The sequence below is a fragment of the Mytilus trossulus genome, chromosome 6 (genome assembly GCF_036588685.1).
Source record: "Mytilus trossulus isolate FHL-02 chromosome 6, PNRI_Mtr1.1.1.hap1, whole genome shotgun sequence".
Taxonomy (NCBI): domain Eukaryota; kingdom Metazoa; phylum Mollusca; class Bivalvia; order Mytilida; family Mytilidae; genus Mytilus; species Mytilus trossulus.
In genome coordinates, this window is record NC_086378.1 from 84,163,956 (window position 1) to 84,184,579 (window position 20,624).

The window sequence follows — 20,624 nt, forward strand, 5'->3', positions numbered from 1 at the left end:
ATGTCTCTTTGACACATTCCCCGTTTCAATTCTCTATTCCTTTACGATTTTTATGGCTATTATTCCTTTAGGAATTATATAGTTCACACTTTTCAAAATACAGTCTATTAGTCTGTTTGATTTAAACCCGTATTTATCCGTTCTACATGGCAAACGTCCTGGTTTATATTTTACGTCATCTGTCATGATATAGTCTGACACTAGTTCAGACTAGAAATCCTAGAATTTAATAAAAAGTAAAACGGATATATCTTAGGATATTATGATGGATGATAAACACTTCACTTTGACTAATAGTTTTTCACACGCATAAGTTTAACACATTGATACATATATGTAGTGTATCCTCATTTATAAAATTACTGTCACATTTGACCGTGAATATTGATTTCAATTTTGAATAATTTCAGTTAACAGGGAAAATTATGAATAGAATCCCCAAGTCGTATTATTAAGTAATATTACCCATTAATAGTTCATTTTTCAATCTGTGAGCTTAGCAAGAAGGGAAATTGCCGAATAATTGGCAAACATAGCTTAACCTTTCCGTGCTTTGTGTGAATGCTAACTTATTTCACAAAACAGTGTTATTTTTCTTTTTACAATTGCGTCTTGAGTACAAGTATTTTCATTAAGGAGTAGAGCTGACATTGCAAAGCTTTTCAAAAATGCCAGTTTATATCGACCTCCAGTGTTTTTACACTATATTTAAAATTGTGGTGTTTATGTAAAAAGTAAAAACACAAAAATACTGAACTCCGAGGAAAATTCAAAAAGGAAAATCAAAAGGCAAAATCAAAAGTCCAAACACATCAAACGAATGGATAACAACTGTCATATTCCTGACTTGGTACAGGCATTTTCTAATGTATAAAATGGTGGATTGAACCTGGTTTCATAGCTAGCTAAACCTCTCACTTGTATGACAGTCGCATCAAATTTCATTACATTGTCAACAAGTATGAACAAAAAAAACATACTCAAAGAGTAAAAATGTCAAAAATAGGGGTACAGCAGTCAATATTGTGTTATCATCTTAATATCACTATAAAAACAACAAATGTAACGAAGAATCACAAAAAGGCATACATCAAATTTAACATACTCATTTTGCTTTTCTTGTACCACTTAATTTATGTATATAAAGTCTACCCGTAAAGGAAAGAAGGTTTTCATTGCTGATGTAAAAATGCGCGTTTAAAATTCGTACAGGTAGACATAAAAATAATTTTGTCGTTCCAAGTATGAAGGCATACATTCATGCATCACTATAAAAACAACAAATGTAACGGAGAAGCACAAAAAGGCATACATCAAATTTAACATACTCATTTTGCTTTTCTTATACCACTTAATTTATCTATATAAAGTCTACCCGTAAAGGATAGAAGGTTAACATTGCTGGTGTAAAATTGCGCGTTTGAAATTCGCACAGGTAGACATAAACATAATTTTGTCGTTCAAAGTATGAAGGCATACATACATGTATAGTCACGTAAAGTTGATATAACAAAAAACAGACTCAACAGTAAATGTAATAATAATAAATAAAAAAAATGTGTGGTCCAAAGTATGACGGGATACATACGTACAGTTTCACGTCAAATGTATAACATAAAAAACAGACTTAACAGAAAAAGTATTATTATTGAATAACATAATTTTGTCATTCATAGTATGTCAAGATCCATAAGGAAAAGTAATTTAAGTAAATGAAATAATTTTGTCGTTCAAAGTATGATGTTTTTATATAACCAAAGAGTCAATTCAAAAGAATATCTCAAAAATTGACTTAACAGTACAAATAATATTAATAAAGATTAATAAAAGAAAACTATACCACGTTATTAAGATGATAACCAACGTCAGTACGCAAAATCTATACTTCAAGACCATCTTGTATTATTTGTGAAGTTGATACGGAATATTTATCAACGAGTTCTGGGTATCTTCCGATGAACTTTTTTAGAAAAAGGACGAGACGTAAGAAAAGGTAACAATTTGAAACATAGTCAAAATTCGTAAACAAGTGTTCAGATTCTTAAATTGTGTCTAGAAATAGAAAATTTCCATCTCTAGATTAAATAACATATCAAGATGTTTACTTTTCAATATGCTTCTTCCCACAGATCTAGAGTAATACTCGGTATTGTCCAGCTTTGAAAGGTAGTACATAAACACATCATAGATACCAGGACTAAATTTTGTATATACATAGTTATCAAAAGTACCAGGATTATAATTTTATACGCCAGACGCGCGTTTCGTCTACATAAGACTCATCAGTGACGCTCAGATCAAAATAGTTAAAAAGCCAAATAAATACAAAGTTGAAGAGCATTGAGGATCCAAAATTCCAAAAAGTTGTGCCAAATACGGCTAAGGTAATCTACTACTGGGGTAAGAAAATCCTTAGTATTTCGAAAAATTCAAAGTTTTGTAAACAGAAAATTTATAAAAATGACCATATAATTGATATTCATGTCAACACCGAAGTGCTGACTACTGGGCTGGTGATACCCTCGGGGACGAAACGTCCACCAGCAGTGGCATCGACCCAGTGGTGTAAATAGTTATCAAAAGTACCAGGATTATAATTTTATACGCCAGACGCGCGTTTCGTCTACATAAGACTCATCAGTGACGCTCAGATCAAAATAGTTAAAAAGCCAAATAAATACAAAGTTGAAGAGCATTGAGGATCCAAAATTCCAAAAAGTTGTGCCAAATACGGCTAGGTAATCTACTCCTGGGGTAAGACAATCCTTAGTATTTAGAAAAATACAAAGTTTTGTAAACAGAAAATTTATAAAAATGACCATATAATTGATATTCATGTCAACACCGAAGTGCTGACTACTGGGCTGGTGATACCCTCGGGGACGAAACGTCCACCAGCAGTGGCATCGACCCAGTGGTGTAAATAGTTATCAAAAGTACCAGGATTATAATTTTATACGCCAGACGCGCGTTTCGTCTACATAAGACTCATCAGTGACGCTCAGATCAAAATAGTTAAAAAGCCAAATAAATACAAAGTTGAAGAGCATTGAGGATCCAAAATTCCAAAAAGTTGTGCCAAATACGGCTAAGGTAATCTACTCCCGGGGTAAGAAAATCCTTAGTATTTCGAAAAATTCAAAGTTTTGTAAACAGAAAATTTATAAAAATGACCATATAATTGATATTCATGTCAACACCGAAGTGCTGACTACTGGGCTGGTGATACCCTCGGGGACGAAACGTCCACCAGCAGGGGCATCGACCCAGTGGTGTAAATAGTTATCAAAAGTACCAGGATTATAATTTTATACGCCAGACGCGCGTTTCGTCTACATAAGACTCATCAGTGACGCTCAGATCAAAATAGTTAAAAAGCCAAATAAATACAAAGTTGAAGAGCATTGAGGATCCAAAATTCCAAAAAGTTGTGCCTTATACGGCTAAGGTAATCTACTCCTGGGGTAAGAAAATCCTTAGTATTTCGAAAAATTCAAAGTTTTGTAAACAGAAAATTTATAAAAATGACCATATAATTGATATTCATGTCAACACCGAAGTGCTGACTACTGGGCTGGTGATACCCTCGGGGACGAAACGTCCACCAGCAGTGGCATCGACCCAGTGGTGTAAATAGTTATCAAAAGTACCAGGATTATAATTTTATACGCCAGACGCGCGTTTCGTCTACATAAGACTCATCAGTGTCGCTAAGATCAAAATAGTTAAAAAGCCAAATAAATACAAAGTTGAAGAGCATTGAGGATCCAAAATTCCAAAAAGTTGTGCCAAATACGGCTAAGGTAATCTACTCCGGGGGTAAGAAAATCCTTAGTATTTCGAAAAATTCAAAGTTTTGTAAACAGAAAATTTATAAAAATGACCATATAATTGATATTCATGTCAACACCGAAGAGCTGACTACTGGGCTGGTGATACCCTCGGGGACGAAACGTCCACCAGCAGTGGAATCGACCCAGTGGTGTAAATAGTTATCAAAAGTACCAGGATTATAATTTTATACGCTAGACGCGCGTTTCGTCTACATAAGACTCATTAGTGTCGATCAGATCAAAATAGTTAAAAAGCCAAATAAATACAAAGTTGAAGAGCATTGAGTATCCAAAATTCCAAAAAGTTGTGCCAAATACGGCTAAGGTAATCTACTCCTGGGGTAAGAAAATCCTTAGTATTTCGAAAAATTCAAAGTTTTGTAAACAGAAAATTTATAAAAATGACCATATAATTGATATTCATGTCAACACCGAAGAGCTGACTACTGGGCTGGTGATACCCTCGGGGACGAAACGTCCACCAGCAGTGGCATCGACCCAGTGGTGTAAATAGTTATCAAAAGTACCAGGATTATAATTTTATACGCTAGACGCGCGTTTCGTCTACATAAGACTCATCAGTGACGCTCAGATCAAAATAGTTAAAAAGCCAAATACATACAAAGTTGAAGAGCATTGAGGATCCAAAATTCCAAAAAGTTGTGCCAAATACGGCTAAGGTAATCTACTCCTGGGGTAAGAAAATCCTTAGTATTTAGAAAAATTCAAAGTTTTGTAAACAGAAAATTTACAAAAATGACCATATAATTGATATTCATGTCAACACCGAAGTGCTGACTACTGGGCTGGTGATACCCTCGGGGACGAAACGTCCACCAGCAGTGGCATCGACCCAGTGGTGTAAATAGTTATCAAAAGTACCAGGATTATAATTTTATACGCCAGACGCGCGTTTCGTCTACATAAGACTCATCAGTGACGCTCAGATCAAAATAGTTAAAAAGCCAAATAAATACAAAGTTGAAGAGCATTGAGGATCCAAAATTCTAAAAAGTTGTTCCAAATACGGCTAAGGTAATCTACTCCTGGGGTAAGAAAATCCTTAGTATTTCGAAAAATTCAAAGTTTTGTAAACAGAAAATTTATAAAAATGACCATATAATTGATATTCATGTCAACACCGAAGTGCTGACTACTGGGCTGCTGATACCCTCGGGGACGAAACGTCCACCAGCAGTGGCATCGACCCAGTGGTGTAAATAGTTATCAAAAGTACCAGGATTATAATTTTATACGCCAGACGCGCGTTTCGTCTACATAAGACTCATCAGTGACGCTCAGATCAAAATAGTTAAAAAGCCAAATAAATACAAAGTTGAAGAGCATTGAGGATCCAAAATTCCAAAAAGTTGTGCCAAATACGGCTAAGGTAATCTACTCCCGGGGTAAGAAAATACTTAGTATTTCGAAAAATTCAAAGTTTTGTAAACAGAAAATTTATAAAAATGACCATATAATTGATATTCATGTCAACACCGAAGTGCTGACTACTGGGCTGGTGATACCCTCGGGGACGAAACGTCCACCAGCAGTGGCATCGACCCAGTGGTGTAAATAGTTATCAAAAGTACCAGGATTATAATTTTATACGCCAGACGCGCGTTTCGTCTACATAAGACTCATCAGTGACGTTCAGATCAAAATAGTTAAAAAGCCAAATAAATACAAAGTTGAAGAGCATTGAGGATCCAAAATTCCAAAAAGTTGTGCCAAATACGGCTAAGGTAATCTACTCCTGGGGTAAGAAAATCCTTAGTATTTCGAAAAATTCAAACTTTTGTAAACAGAAAATTTATAAAAATGACCATATAATTGATATTCATGTCAACACCGAAGTGCTGACTACTGGGCTGGTGATACCCTCGGGGACGAAACGTCCACCAGCAGTGGCATCGACCCAGTGGTGTAAATAGTTATCAAAAGTACCAGGATTATAATTTTATACGCCAGACGCGCGTTTCGTCTACATAAGACTCATCAGTGACGTTCAGATCAAAATAGTTAAAAAGCCAATTAAATACAAAGTTGAAGAGCATTGAGGATCCAAAATTCCAAAAAGTTGTGCCAAATACGGCTAAGGTAATCTACTCCTGGGGTAAGAAAATCCTTAGTATTTCGAAAAATTCAAACTTTTGTAAACAGAAAATTTATAAAAATGACCATATAATTGATATTCATGTCAACACCGAAGAGCTGACTACTGGGCTGGTGATACCCTCGGGGACGAAACGTCCACCAGCAGTGGCATCGACCCAGTGGTGTAAATAGTTATCAAAAGTACCAGGATTATAATTTTATACGCTAGACGCGCGTTTCGTCTACATAAGACTCATCAGTGTCGCTCAGATCAAAATAGTTAAAAAGCCAAATAAATACAAAGTTGAAGAGCATTGAGGATCCAAAATTCCAAAAAGTTGTGCCAAATACGGCTAAGGTAATCTACTCCTGGGGTAAGAAAATCCTTAGTATTTCGAAAAATTCAAAGTTTTGTAAACAGAAAATTTATAAAAATGACCATATAATTGATATTCATGTCAACACCGAAGAGCTGACTACTGGGCTGGTGATACCCTCGGGGACCAAACGTCCACCAGCAGTGGCATCGACCCAGTGGTGTAAATAGTTATCAAAAGTACCAGGATTATAATTTTATACGCTAGACGCGCGTTTCGTCTACATAAGACTCATCAGTGACGCTCAGATCAAAATAGTTAAAAAGCCAAATAAATACAAAGTTGAAGAGCATTGAGGATCCAAAATTCCAAAAAGTTGTGCCAAATACGGCTAAGGTAATCTACTCCTGGGGTAAGAAAATCCTTAGTATTTAGAAAAATTCAAAGTTTTGTAAACAGAAAATTTACAAAAATGACCATATAATTGATATTCATGTCAACACCGAAGTGCTGACTACTGGGCTGGTGATACCCTCGGGGACGAAACGTCCACCAGCAGTGGCATCGACCCAGTGGTGTAAATAGTTATCAAAAGTACCAGGATTATAATTTTATACGCCAGACGCGCGTTTCTTCTACATAAGACTCATCAGTGACGCTCAGATCAAAATAGTTAAAAAGCCAAATAAATACAAAGTTGAAGAGCATTGAGGATCCAAAATTCTAAAAAGTTGTTCCAAATACGGCTAAGGTAATCTACTCCTGGGGTAAGAAAATCCTTAGTATTTCGAAAAATTCAAAGTTTTGTAAACAGAAAATTTATAAAAATGACCATATAATTGATATTCATGTCAACACCGAAGTGCTGACTACTGGGCTGCTGATACCCTCGGGGATGAAACGTCCACCAGCAGTGGCATCGACCCAGTGGTGTAAATAGTTATCAAAAGTACCAGGATTATAATTTTATACGCCAGACGCGCGTTTCGTCTACATAAGACTCATCAGTGACGTTCAGATCAAAATAGTTAAAAAGCCAAATAAATACAAAGTTGAAGAGCATTGAGGAACCAAAATTCCAAAAAGTTGTGCCAAATACGGCTAAGGTAATCTACTCCTGGGGTAAGAAAATCCTTAGTATTTCGAAAAATTCAAACTTTTGTAAACAGAAAATTTATAAAAATGACCATATAATTGATATTCATGTCAACACCGAAGTGCTGACTACTGGGCTGGTGATACCCTCGGGGACGAAACGTCCACCAGCAGTGGCATCGACCCAGTGGTGTAAATAGTTATCAAAAGTACCAGGATTATAATTTTATACGCCAGACGCGCGTTTCGTCTACATAAGACTCATCAGTGACGCTCAGATCAAAATAGATAAAAAGCCAAATAAATACAAAGTTGAAGAGCATTGAGGATCCAAAATTCCAAAAAGTTGTGCCTTATACGGCTAAGGTAATCTACTCCTGGGGTAAGAAAATCCTTAGTATTTCGAAAAATTCAAAGTTTTGTAAACAGAAAATTTATAAAAATGACCATATAATTGATATTCATGTCAACACCGAAGTGCTGACTACTGGGCTGGTGATACCCTCGGGGACGAAACGTCCACCAGCAGTGGCATCGACCCAGTGGTGTAAATAGTTATCAAAAGTACCAGGATTATAATTTTATACGCTAGACGCGCGTTTCGTCTACATAAGACTCATCAGTGACGCTCAGATCAAAATAGTTAAAAAGCCAAATAAATACAAAGTTGAAGAGCATTGAGGATCCAAAATTCCAAAAAGTTGTGCCAAATACGGCTAAGGTAATCTACTCCTGGGGTAAGAAAATCCTTAGTATTTAGAAAAATTCAAAGTTTTGTAAACAGAAAATTTACAAAAATGACCATATAATTGATATTCATGTCAACACCGAAGTGCTGACTACTGGGCTGGTGATACCCTCGGGGACGAAACGTCCACCAGCAGTGGCATCGACCCAGTGGTGTAAATAGTTATCAAAAGTACCAGGATTATAATTTTATACGCCAGACGCGCGTTTCGTCTACATCAGACTCATCAGTGACGCTCAGATCAAAATAGTTAAAAAGCCAAATAAATACAAAGTTGAAGAGCATTGAGGATCCAAAATTCTAAAAAGTTGTTCCAAATACGGCTAAGGTAATCTACTCCTGGGGTAAGAAAATCCTTAGTATTTCGAAAAATTCAAAGTTTTGTAAACAGAAAATTTATAAAAATGACCATATAATTGATATTCATGTCAACACCGAAGTGCTGACTACTGGGCTGGTGATACCCTCGGGGACGAAACGTCCACCAGCAGTGACATCGACCCAGTGGTGTAAATAGTTATCAAAAGTACCAGGATTATAATTTTATACGCCAGAGACGCGTTTCGTCTACATAAGACTCATCAGTGACGCTCAGATCAAAATAGTTAAAAAGCCAAATAAATACAAAGTTGAAGAGCATTGAGGATCCAAAATTCCAAAAAGTTGTGCCAAATACGGCTAAGGTAATCTACTCCCGGGGTAAGAAAATCCTTAGTATTTCGAAAAATTCAAAGTTTTGTAAACAGAAAATTTATAAAAATGACCATATAATTGATATTCATGTCAACACCGAAGTGCTGACTACTGGGCTGGTGATACCCTCGGGGACGAAACGTCCACCAGCAGTGGCATCGACCCAGTGGTGTAAATAGTTATCAAAAGTACCAGGATTATAATTTTATACGCCAGACGCGCGTTTCGTCTACATGAGACTCATCAGTGACGTTCAGATCAAAATAGTTAAAAAGCCAAATAAATACAAAGTTGAAGAGCATTGAGGATCCAAAATTCCAAAAAGTTGTGCCAAATACGGCTAAGGTAATCTACTCCTGGGGTAAGAAAATCCTTAGTATTTCGAAAAATTCAAACTTTTGTAAACAGAAAATTTATAAAAATGACCATATAATTGATATTCATGTCAACACCGAAGTGCTGACTACTGGGCTGGTGATACCCTCGGGGACGAAACGTCCACCAGCAGTGGCATCGACCCAGTGGTGTAAATAGTTATCAAAAGTACCAGGATTATAATTTTATACGCCAGACGCGCGTTTCGTCTACATAAGACTCATCAGTGACGCTCAGATCAAAATAGTTAAAAAGCCAAATAAATACAAAGTTGAAGAGCATTGAGGATCCAAAATTCCAAAAAGATGTGCCAAATACGGCTAAGGTAATCTACTCCTGGGGTAAGAAAATCCTTAGTATTTCGAAAAATTCAAAGTTTTGTAAACAGAAAATTTATAAAAATGACCATATAATTGATATTCATGTCAACACCGAAGTGCTGACTACTGGGCTGGTGATACCCTCGGGACGAAACGTCCACCAGCAGTGGCATCGACCCAGTGGTGTAAATAGTTATCAAAAAGTACCAGGATTATAATTTTATACGCCAGACGCGCGTTTCGTCTACATAAGACACATCAGTGACGCTCAGATCAAAATAGTTAAAAAGCCAAATAAATACAAAGTTGAAGAGCATTGAGGATCCAAAATTCCAAAGAGTTGTGCCAAATACGGCTAAGGTAATCTACTCCTGGGGTAAGAAAATCCTTAGTATTTCGAAAAATGCAAAGTTTTGTAAACAGAAAATTTATAAAAATGACCATATAATTGATATTCATGTCAACACCGAAGTGCTGACTACTGGGCTGCTGATACCCTCGGGGACGAAACGTCCACCAGCAGTGGCATCGACCCAGTGGTGTAAATAGTTATCAAAAGTACCAGGATTATAATTTTATACACCAGACGCGCGTTTCGTCTACATAAGACTCATCAGTGACGCTCAGATCAAAATAGTTAAAAATCCAAATAAATACAAAGTTGAAGAGCATTGAGGATCCAAAATTCCAAAAAGTTGTGCCAAATACGGCTAAGGTAATCTACTCCTGGGGTAAGAAAATCCTAAGTATTTCGAAAAATTCAAAGTTTTGTAAACAGAAAATTTATAAAAATGACCATATAATTGATATTCATGTCAACACCGAAGTGCTGACTACTGGGCTGCTGATACCCTCGGGGACGAAACGTCCACCAGCAGTGGCATCGACCCAGTGGTGTAAATAGTTATCAACAGTACCAGGATTATAATTTTATACACCAGACGAGCGTTTCGTCTACAAAAGACTCATCAATTACGCTCGAATCCAAAAAAGTAAGATTGAAAGAGAATTAAAGAATTATGCTTCCATTGTTCATTTTTGCTTGAAAAAACTGTCTCATGAAAAATAAGTATAGTGTTGTTATTTGGTCATTGCTTCTCGCACGGTTGAAATGAGCATCAGTTCGCTAATCTATGGTTTGATTAGTCTAAGTGTTTGTCTTTGTCTGAATTTGTCTTTCTGGTATATGTTTAATATCCCTTACGTTAACAGTATTTTAATAGTCAACTTCTTTCAATTTTACTGGTACACTGTTTGTTGTATATATTTCTATGTTGCTTATCTGTATCAATACTAATACAAATCAAGTGTATACTTATACAAGTTTTTCTTGTTAGTTTGGTTTGTCAAATATTTCACATTCTATCTAATTATAGTTCATGGTTCTTAAAACTATATTTGTGACATGAACTCCCAAAGTATGGTTTCCCATGCTGGTAAAATAGAACAGAATTTAATACAATGAACATTGGTCTATTTGCATGTAGTAGTATTATATTGAGATTTAATATGGTAATCGAGTTGAATTTATGAATATTATTTGCAATTTTGTAGCATTTCCTATGGATATTGAATCTTGATGATATTACAATTACGTAAGAAGCGTTATCACGTTTTTAGATAATGATTTTTTTCTGTGAGAACCTGTCACCGTTGTATCCATATTTATTAAAGTAAGAGTTCGTTTGTATTGACGATGCATGTATATGTAGAAATGTCAGAGATTTTTCATCTTGTACATTGCAGTTTGTATTGTCTGTTACACATTACCTTGGTTAGGTGATGTGTCGTCACAACTAGAAAGAGTTATCACATCCAAGAATGTTTTGATGCACTTGAACATTTTAATCATTTTGTTTTCATTTATTTGAATTAAATATTTCTTTTCCAGTCTAAATTATCAAAAGTAAACGTCTATAGGTATGTCACAACTATCTCATAGTTGGTTACAGTTTGACTGCATGTGAAACATGTGAACAAAGAAAAACATTAGAATATTATGTTGCATTTAATATAAAATAGATATGGCAAAATAAGAATTGATATTCAAAATAAATTATTTTCTAACCACATAAGAATAAAAATAATAAACGTAATGATCCCTGACAATTGTATTTTTTGACCCTATGCATATCTAAAAATTATGTCCCAATTTGAAAAAGTTATATTATCAATTATTTTGTGAGCAGAAACCAGGCCTTAATGTTCGTATACATACACCGTTCAAGAAATATAGGGTGTCTTTATTGAGAAATATATGAATATTTAGCTAATCTTGATTCTTAAAAGATCCAATATATACAACGCTTGTATGCGACAGTAAAACCCCTGGTTCTGTTCCCAAACCTTGTTGAACAATCAACTAAGCATCACACATATAATTATGATATATCGGTATTCTTCTATGTAGCTAACCGTCTGTATTCCAAATGTCAAACAAAAAATGGTCAGCAATCTAGACAAATCATGAACGAATCCCACAAAGGCAAATGGAAATGAAGTTATACATCTTCATAAACATCGAATTCCGTAAATTGAAAAATATTAAGATTACTAGTAATTGCGTCAAATCATGTCTGCCGTTTTTCTACATATGGTAGACTTTTAGTAAATGATTTCCTGTTAAAGAAAGCATGCTTCCTCATCGACTGGTTTACTTGTAAATAGATTTATCATACATCTGTTAAATTATCGTCATCATTGTTTTAATTGGAACCACTGCAACTTTAATGTGTGCGATGTTAACAATAGCGAGTGTTTTATAACTATACATTGCTATAAAATAAAATTCATGATATATATTTTTATAAATGAGAGGAAGACGACCTTATGGTTTTAATGACTTTTGCATTGATATTTAACGATGCTGTCTTGTGAAAGATGTTTACAAATGAAGAAGTTTTTTTATGATTATATTCTTACCAAAACTATACCAGCAGATACATGGTCTAGCTCCCGGCTTGAAAGAACACACTATGGTCCTTCTTTCTAAATATCTTTGTATGTTCTTTTTAATGTTAATATTCATTTGAGTATAAACAGTCATTCTGATGCACTATACAGCTTTCATCGTTTGTTGTTGTTAAACAACATTTGAGGGTCTTGGATAGCAAAGGGGAGGTTTGTGCGTTCGATCAACTAATAAAGCCGGGCAAAATTATATGATATATAAATGAAACATGTTGGGTTTTGTGTTTCAGGGGGTTCGGATGCTAGTTGTTACTGTGGTATCGTGTGCTCTGTGGTGTTTAGCGATTTAAATCTGTACAAAAGACTAATCTGAAAATAGTAATGAAGTATTGTAATGCAACATCGCTAAAACAGAATAATAAAGTACTAGTATGGCGTTCATTATCACTGAACTAGTATATATTTGTTTAGGGGCCAGCTGAAGGACGCCTCCGGGTGCGGGAATTTCTCGCTACATTGAAGACCTGTTGGTGACCTTCTGCTGTTGTTTTTTTTATTTGGTCGGGTTGTTGTCTCTTTGACACATTCCCCATTTCCATTCTCAATTTTACTTACACAACATATAACTGTTTTATCCAGGTTTTTATCTTAAAAAGTGGTAAATTTAGAAAATATTAATAGTGTCGCCTATGGCAAAATAAATAGTACCGTTTTCCCTTGACCGCAATTCGTTTCTGATTAGATAATAAGTCATTCCGGATGAATGATCAATTTCCGTAAAAAAATATTGTGTAGATATTTTTTATGAATGTATCTAAAAATACTTTTTGTGAAGTAGCAAAGACTATTTGTAACAACTATAATAACAGTTTAATATGTGATTTAAACCAATGTTATGTATTAGTTAATTTAACTGAATATTATCCCTGGGTATTCAATAGTAATTTAACAGGGAAACGTGATGAAATGCTGTACATCAAGTTTTATTGTTAAACAGCAGTATGTGCAATAAAGAATTTATAGTGTTAAAAAAAAAGTAATACAACATTTTTTTTGACGTTGATTTTGATTGGTTAACGTCGCCAATTTTATGGCAACAATTGATATTTGATGCTAAAGTATACACACAAGCGCAGAAAACATATAACAGATTTTGAGTGTATGATTTAACGTTGTTTTCTGTCAGATTCATTAGAATGGTGATAAAATTTAATTTCAAGTTCTGACGGCATCAATTGGAAATATGATGGTAGCAAATACATGTTTACATGCTCCGCTAACGCATGTTACCTTAATTTGTGACCATCAAATCACCAATTGATGTTGTTGGGGCTTAAAAAACAATACAGTTATCTTCTAATTAAATCACTATATTTGAATTAGCTTTTGATTGTCTAAACACTTTTCGATCTACTTAAGTATTTTTTTCTTGTACTGGTATAGTTCCTTTGTGTACAATGTAGTTATGTTAGCATACTGAACTAATAAAAAAAATACCAATTACCCCAAAATGACATTGTGTCTAAGATGTCTTATACAAAGATCTTAACATAGCTTATATCTGTTTTAGTAAGACCTTGTTTTGGATATCTAGTCATACACTTTATCTTGAAACTAACCATATTGTAATTTTTTTTTTTTTATCTTAAACAGTTCAAGGTGAGATTTTCAAGCTCTTCTGGTAATAAATTTGAGTTTTAAAACCCATGGGCAATTTAAAATCTATTCAAGTAGAAAAAGACAAGACAATTTTACTTCAACCGATTTAATGACAACAGCTAACTGGATGGATGCCTTCTTAGTCGTACAAAATATTCCTTTCGATAACATAAAATTTTTACTTTTCGAGATTTCCCGCAAGGAGCCACATAAAATGGACAAACAACAAAGACGTTGTTCCGTATTTTGTAAAGGTTATTTGTTAGCTTATTAAGAAATTCAGATTAAACAGCGGTGGTACTGTACTTGCTTTGTAGTTTACACTGAAACATTCATCGATGACTTTATCGAATCAATCATTTCATTCTTGTAACAATGCAACATGGCTTTGTATGTAAAGCGTGTTAATTAAAACGGAAATCTCAATTCAGTGAATTCCTAAAGAAAATAATTTGATGTAAATCAAGAAATTAGCGTTTATTGTGTAAACAAGAAAGTATATTGATGATTCTGGCAGGTTAATACTCTCTACAATTTGTTTCATTTTGTATTGGAGATTATGAAATGTACAAACCGTGAAATTTCGCAGCTAGACATGGGAGGCTCACGTTTATCTTTTAAACTGTTAAGTAAAGTGAGGTACGGTAGATAGAAATATAAAAAAAATCATGATCTGAATTCTGATTGATATCAATGAAAAATGTTAACCTTTATATAAAAAAGAGAGAAAAGTAATGCCGGCTATGAACGCATAGACAAAATTGTATAGAAAGCATACAAATTCATATGATTTATTTCCTGTAACTCACTTAAAAGCCTTGTTTTTGTAATTAGAAAGCTATATATTAAATATATACATCTAATTACTGGAACTACGATAAGATTATTTTAAAAAGCTGTAAATTTTTGTCACTGACAACATCAATGTCAGTTTCAGGAATAACGTTGATCTTCAGGTTGTTAGTTTTCTTATGAACATCAATTACAACCCTCTCATAAGAGATTATTTGTTCACATATTGTTATGAATCAAAAAGTTTGGCAAAACTTGGTAATAATTCGTCTAAAATTAAAGCTTTCAATGAATGTAATCTATATACTATTAGTGCATCATTATTATATTCTTTCATTGATACCATTATTTGGTTTGAAAGTTTGGCTATATTGGAATATTCTTATTACGAATGGGATATTTCTTTCTAATGTTTAAAGTAATGTTGACTATAAATCACCTACACGTATATATGATGTAATGTTAATCCATTTGTCATTTTAATAAGCTTATTCTCAAAAGATATCAATTTATATCCATTGTAAATAGTTCAGTGTTGTTGGTATTGGTATTTAATGTCATGTTTAAAATCAAACTTAACATTTATTGGTCCCACAACTTTGCTATAGTATGTATCTTTATTGTGGCATGGTTCCAGGTCATTCATTTTCGGACTGTTAAATGTCGTCGTACCATTAAATATGTTGGTTGTGTACTTATTGAAACTTTTAGTCTTAAAAAGAATGTTTTATTTGGTAGTTGTCATTGCTTTTGAACAAGTGTTCAGTAACTTAAACTGGAATCCGCTTGTATTACGCTACACTCAAATGTCTATGAACAAAGTGTAGAAGTCAGCCGAGAACCAGCTTACCAGTAACTGTGAGTACGACCACCTATAAGTGCTTACATTCACGTCATTTGACCTTCGTTGGGGAGATCATATCAAATCTCTTTATTTTATATAGCGATAGCAGTTAAGAAATATTTTGATATTGTGGTCCTTTTTTGTGACATTGTTGTTATATCACTGTTTATTGTTCACCACATCATTATACTCATTGGATTTCTAAGAAATCTTTCCAAGGTGGTTCTGATTATGTTAATCTTTTTAATAACATTTTTTGTCTATCAATTCCGGTGTAGTTAGCTCGTAGACAAATGAATTGTTTTATTTACTCTAACTTTTAATCCCCAATAGATTGTTATGTTACATTGTATAATAACTAATATAAATTGGACATAGAGGTCTTAACATCTATGTTGACCGTGTCATCATTTTTTGTCTATCCCATAGCAAACCTGAAGATTACAGACACTTATAACAATGATAAATGTAAAGATAACGATGTATATTCTGACTGTCTGCTTCAATTTAAACCGAATTAGTCTTTGATTGATCTCCTTTGAGATCACCACTGATTCCCTGTATAGTCACGGATTTTACAGCTCGTCAGATACACTATACATTTCAGTATTGATAGTTGTTGTAGTAGAGTAAGAACAGTATCTCTATTGATATAATATGTATAATAACAAAGGTTTTTTTTTATAGGTTAAATATTTTTGCAAGCTGATTGTGTTGACTCAAATGAAGATATGTATGTTAATATAAAAAAAAAACGTCTAAAATGCAATTGAAGTTATCATTAATTCAATTTATGACGATCAACAGTGCAAAATAATTTGACTATATTCATAACCAAACTCCATGTAAAGCTAGAAGTCAAAGGTAGAACATTAATATAGCAAAAGGTTAGATCTATACAGAAATGAAAAGAAAATGAGCCTGTAATTCAGTGGTTGTCGTTTGTTTAAGTGTTACATATTTGTTTTTCGTTCATTTTTTTTACATAAAAATAAGGCCGTTAGTTTTCTCGCTTGAATTGTTTTACATTGTCTTATCGGGGCTTTTTATAGCTGACTATATGCGGTATGGGCTTTGCTCATTGTTGAAGGCCGTACGGTGACCTATAATTGTTTATGTTTGTGTCATTTTGGTCTTTTGTGGATAGTAGTCTCATTGGCAATCATACCACGTCTTCTTTTTATATGATGAGACAGCTAGCGATAAAAGCTCAAATAAAGTGGATGTTCTTTGTTTTTGATGTGAAATTGTTTGTATGCACATTGAACGACACATTTATGTGACGTAAAAAAAATTTCTGACGTTAGACACTCAAATCAATCAATGTATTCGTAGATAGTAGATGTTTTTGTGTTCTGTTAAATTGTTCCTTTTAAAATTGTTATACGATGATGACTGATGTACCCATATTTTGACTTTTTTATTGTTTATTTAACGCATTAATGTTAATATAACGCAATTTGATAAGACTGTCATTAAAGTGAGAGGGTTAGCGCTATAGAACCAGGTTTAATCTTCCATTTTCTACATTTGAAAATGCCTGTACCGAGTCAGGAATATGACAGTTCTTGTCTATTCGTTTTTGATGCGTTTTGTTATTTGATTTTGCCATGTGAATATGGACTTTCCAAATTGATTTTCCTCTAAGTTCAGTATTTTTGGGATTTTACCTTTTACACATTTAAGAATTGATTAAATTCTTAATTTGTTTAATAAAAGTAAAAAAGGAAAACAATAAGAGCAAATGTTCGAAGCATGAATTTCAAAATGTCAAATTTGATTTTAAAATTGCAAGCGACTTTTACCTTGAAATATGAGAAAGACCTGGTTCTTCTCTTATATGTTGGTTGTTTGTTGATTTACCTTTTAAAATATATTTTGCTGGTTGGCAACAGACTCAGTGACGTATACTAATGACATAGGAATTAACAACTATAGGTCACCGTACAGCCATTCTTTTACTCAATGGTTGACATTTAAAAACATAAACATGGCTTTTATAACACCTAAGGCTATACTTGTCCTCTATTCTGAGCTCATTTTGTAGGTAGTGTTTTCCTTTTTTACTTTTATTAAACAAATTAAGAATTTAATCAGGTTTAATCCACCATTTTCTACATTTGAAAATGCCTGTACCAAGTCAGGAATATGACAGTCCTTGTCCATTCGTTTTTGATGCGTTTTGTTATTTGATTTTGCCATGTGCTTATGGACTTTCCAAATTGATTTTCCTCTGAGTTCAGTATTTTTGTGATTTTACCTTTTGGTTCTTAGGAATCATATATGATATTTGCTGATGTACGGACATATTTTTTTTTCGTTCATGTGTCATGTTCGTAGATTTGTCTGATGTGTTTTTTAATTACACGTTTATTTTTTTAAATTGTATTCTCACAGTTAATTTTAGATTGAAGTTGAAATTATAGAATTTTTTTTTCTATCAATACTAATACTTGAATATAATATATATAGGATGTATCTATTTAAGTTATTTCGCAAATATTTAGAAAATCAAGCTGTTAATTAAATTCGATCTGATGAGTCGAAATTTCAAACTATTTTTTATTCTAATGTTGTGCTGTTGCACTATTGTCAAAGGTCAGGGGAGTGTTGAGTTTATACCCGCAACAAACCTTATGTACTCGTCCTTAGTCAGAAGCCTGTAGTTCAATTCATATTTGTGTGTCGTTTATTGTATTTATATAATGAAGTCATTGGTCTTCTGATATGTATTATTTTGCATTTAATCATGTGAAAGCCATTTATAACTTACTATGCAATATGAGGTTTACTCATTGTTGAAGGTCATTCGGTGACCTATTGTTGGTTATATCTACGTCATTTGGTCTCTGTTGGATAATTGTATCAAAGGCAATCAAATCAAATCTTCTTATTTTGATAAGCATCTTATCTATATATTTTTGGCGATATTACTGTTAATAAAAACTGCTGATATTAGGAAAATATCATGAACTATAATCACGATGGTTTTGTAATTCTGTCAAAATCGTAATCTTGTTAATTAAATTCGTTTCCAATGTATAAAGGATGCGAAATATTGACAAGCACACATTTGTTTAACACGCACACAATTGTATTATATAAAAACTTCAAAATGACTTTTCAGTGTACATGTACGAAAAAAAGATTGAAAAATAAACCTAAAATCTCATGGATACATATTGTGAATAAAAATGATAATAGCATAGATTTAAGATATAAAGTTTGGATAATCGAGAGGAAAAAAAATAATGGCCATAAAAAAATCTGTTTATTGTTTTGCCAATAGTTCTATCTACATGTAGTTGTATTTGTACCCCTATTTGTGACATTTTTTGTTTATGCATCATTGCAAATATAAATGAAATTGATGCGACTGTCATACAATTACAAGGTTAAGCGCTATAAAAACAGGTTTAATCCGCCATTTTCTACAGTTATTTTCCATTCGTTGGATGGGTATTATTATTTGATTTTGCCATTTGATAAGGGACTTTCCGTTGTGAATTTCCATCGGAGTTCAGTATTTTTGGGATGTTTCTTTTTGATAAATCCATTAGACCGATTTGCATAACTAATATTAGTTTTACAAAGACATATAAGTAGTATAATTTGTATACAATTTCTGTTTCAGGTTATATACAGCCTCGTTATAACGGTACTCACCACGACGAACGCATAATTGATCGAGTGATATCGGTAACATACGAACATGGACACTGGAGCAAACCATATTTTGATTGTGGAGGTGGAAATATCTGGATGATGACGTATACAGTTCCATTTTTTGGTTATAAAAATGGAACTTTCAAATTTAAGTGAGTACCACCAATATATATGAAATAAAATTGAGAGTGGAAACGGGGAATGTGCCAAAGAGACAACAACGCGACCATAGAGCAGAGAACAGCAGAAGGTCATCAACAGTTCTTCAAAGTCAGTTTATCCTTATTGAAATGTTAATATGACTATTTGTGTCTTGCCTTTGTTCATTAACTTACACACATAATGCCTAGCTTGGTTCCTGCTTCTACTGCTGATTGTGGCTATATATTTTATATTCAAGGAACAAAACTTACCAATGCCGTACTTGTGTATAAAATATAATACAAATTACATTCCAGGGAGTACATAGCAGTATTGCTCTTCCTTTCTTTTTTTTCATCTTTCATGAAAACAAAACGATTATATCGTTTTTTAGCGTTCATCCTGATTTCGTTTAACCTTTTATATGTAGAATTTGCATTTCTGTAAGTTAACAATGATCCTTTTATCGTGCAAAAGATAATGTATTTTAATTCTCGATTTTGAAATTAACCTTTTAGAACCAAGTATTTTGGAATAAGTTAAACTATATTTACATTATGAAAACCCATTTAGGTTAATAAACAATCCGGTTCAATACAATGTTGAAGAAAATGTTTAAATGAAAGTTAAATTAGATTTGGAAGAACAGACATATTGCATCTTCATTAAAAAATTTAACGGTTAAAGTAAAAAACGCAATTTTTACTAAGTAATAGAACTTTTATGCAAATACTGATTTTTTGTAGAAGGTAGTTTCGAAAAAAAAGTTAACTTATTAGATTTATGATGTCGTGCTCGACTTTTATTAAATTGTTCTGACTAGAAGTAAACCGTCTGAACGATTTTTGTCGAGGATTTAATATCGGTATGACCTTTTGTTTAAAATCATCTAAATATAAACATTCTAAATAGAATCTGATATTACATTGACATAACCGTGGACGCTATTGGAGATTAAGACTTCAATAACTGCAACAAGAATTGAATACAGGAGATATTTATTCGTTGTGTGATTGAGAGCAATAACATTAGTTGGTTTATTTGTTCCACTAACTTAGGGCATGTTATAAGCCAATATTCCACTTTTAAAACCCTCTTATTTCATATTTTATTAAAGCAGACTTATTTGATGAG

General features: G+C 33.4%; 1 protein-coding gene across 1 annotated transcript in view; it reads left to right on the plus strand.

Moving 5' to 3' along the window:
• The window catches only part of LOC134723822 (metabotropic glycine receptor-like), a 63,678-nt gene that overhangs the window by 10,430 nt on the left and 32,624 nt on the right, over nucleotides 1-20,624 (plus strand). Inside the window, exon 2 of the mRNA XM_063587369.1 lies at nucleotides 19,318-19,501. Within this exon, the coding sequence (XP_063443439.1) occupies nucleotides 19,318-19,501 (184 nt within the window). The remainder of the gene's footprint in view (nucleotides 1-19,317; nucleotides 19,502-20,624) is intronic.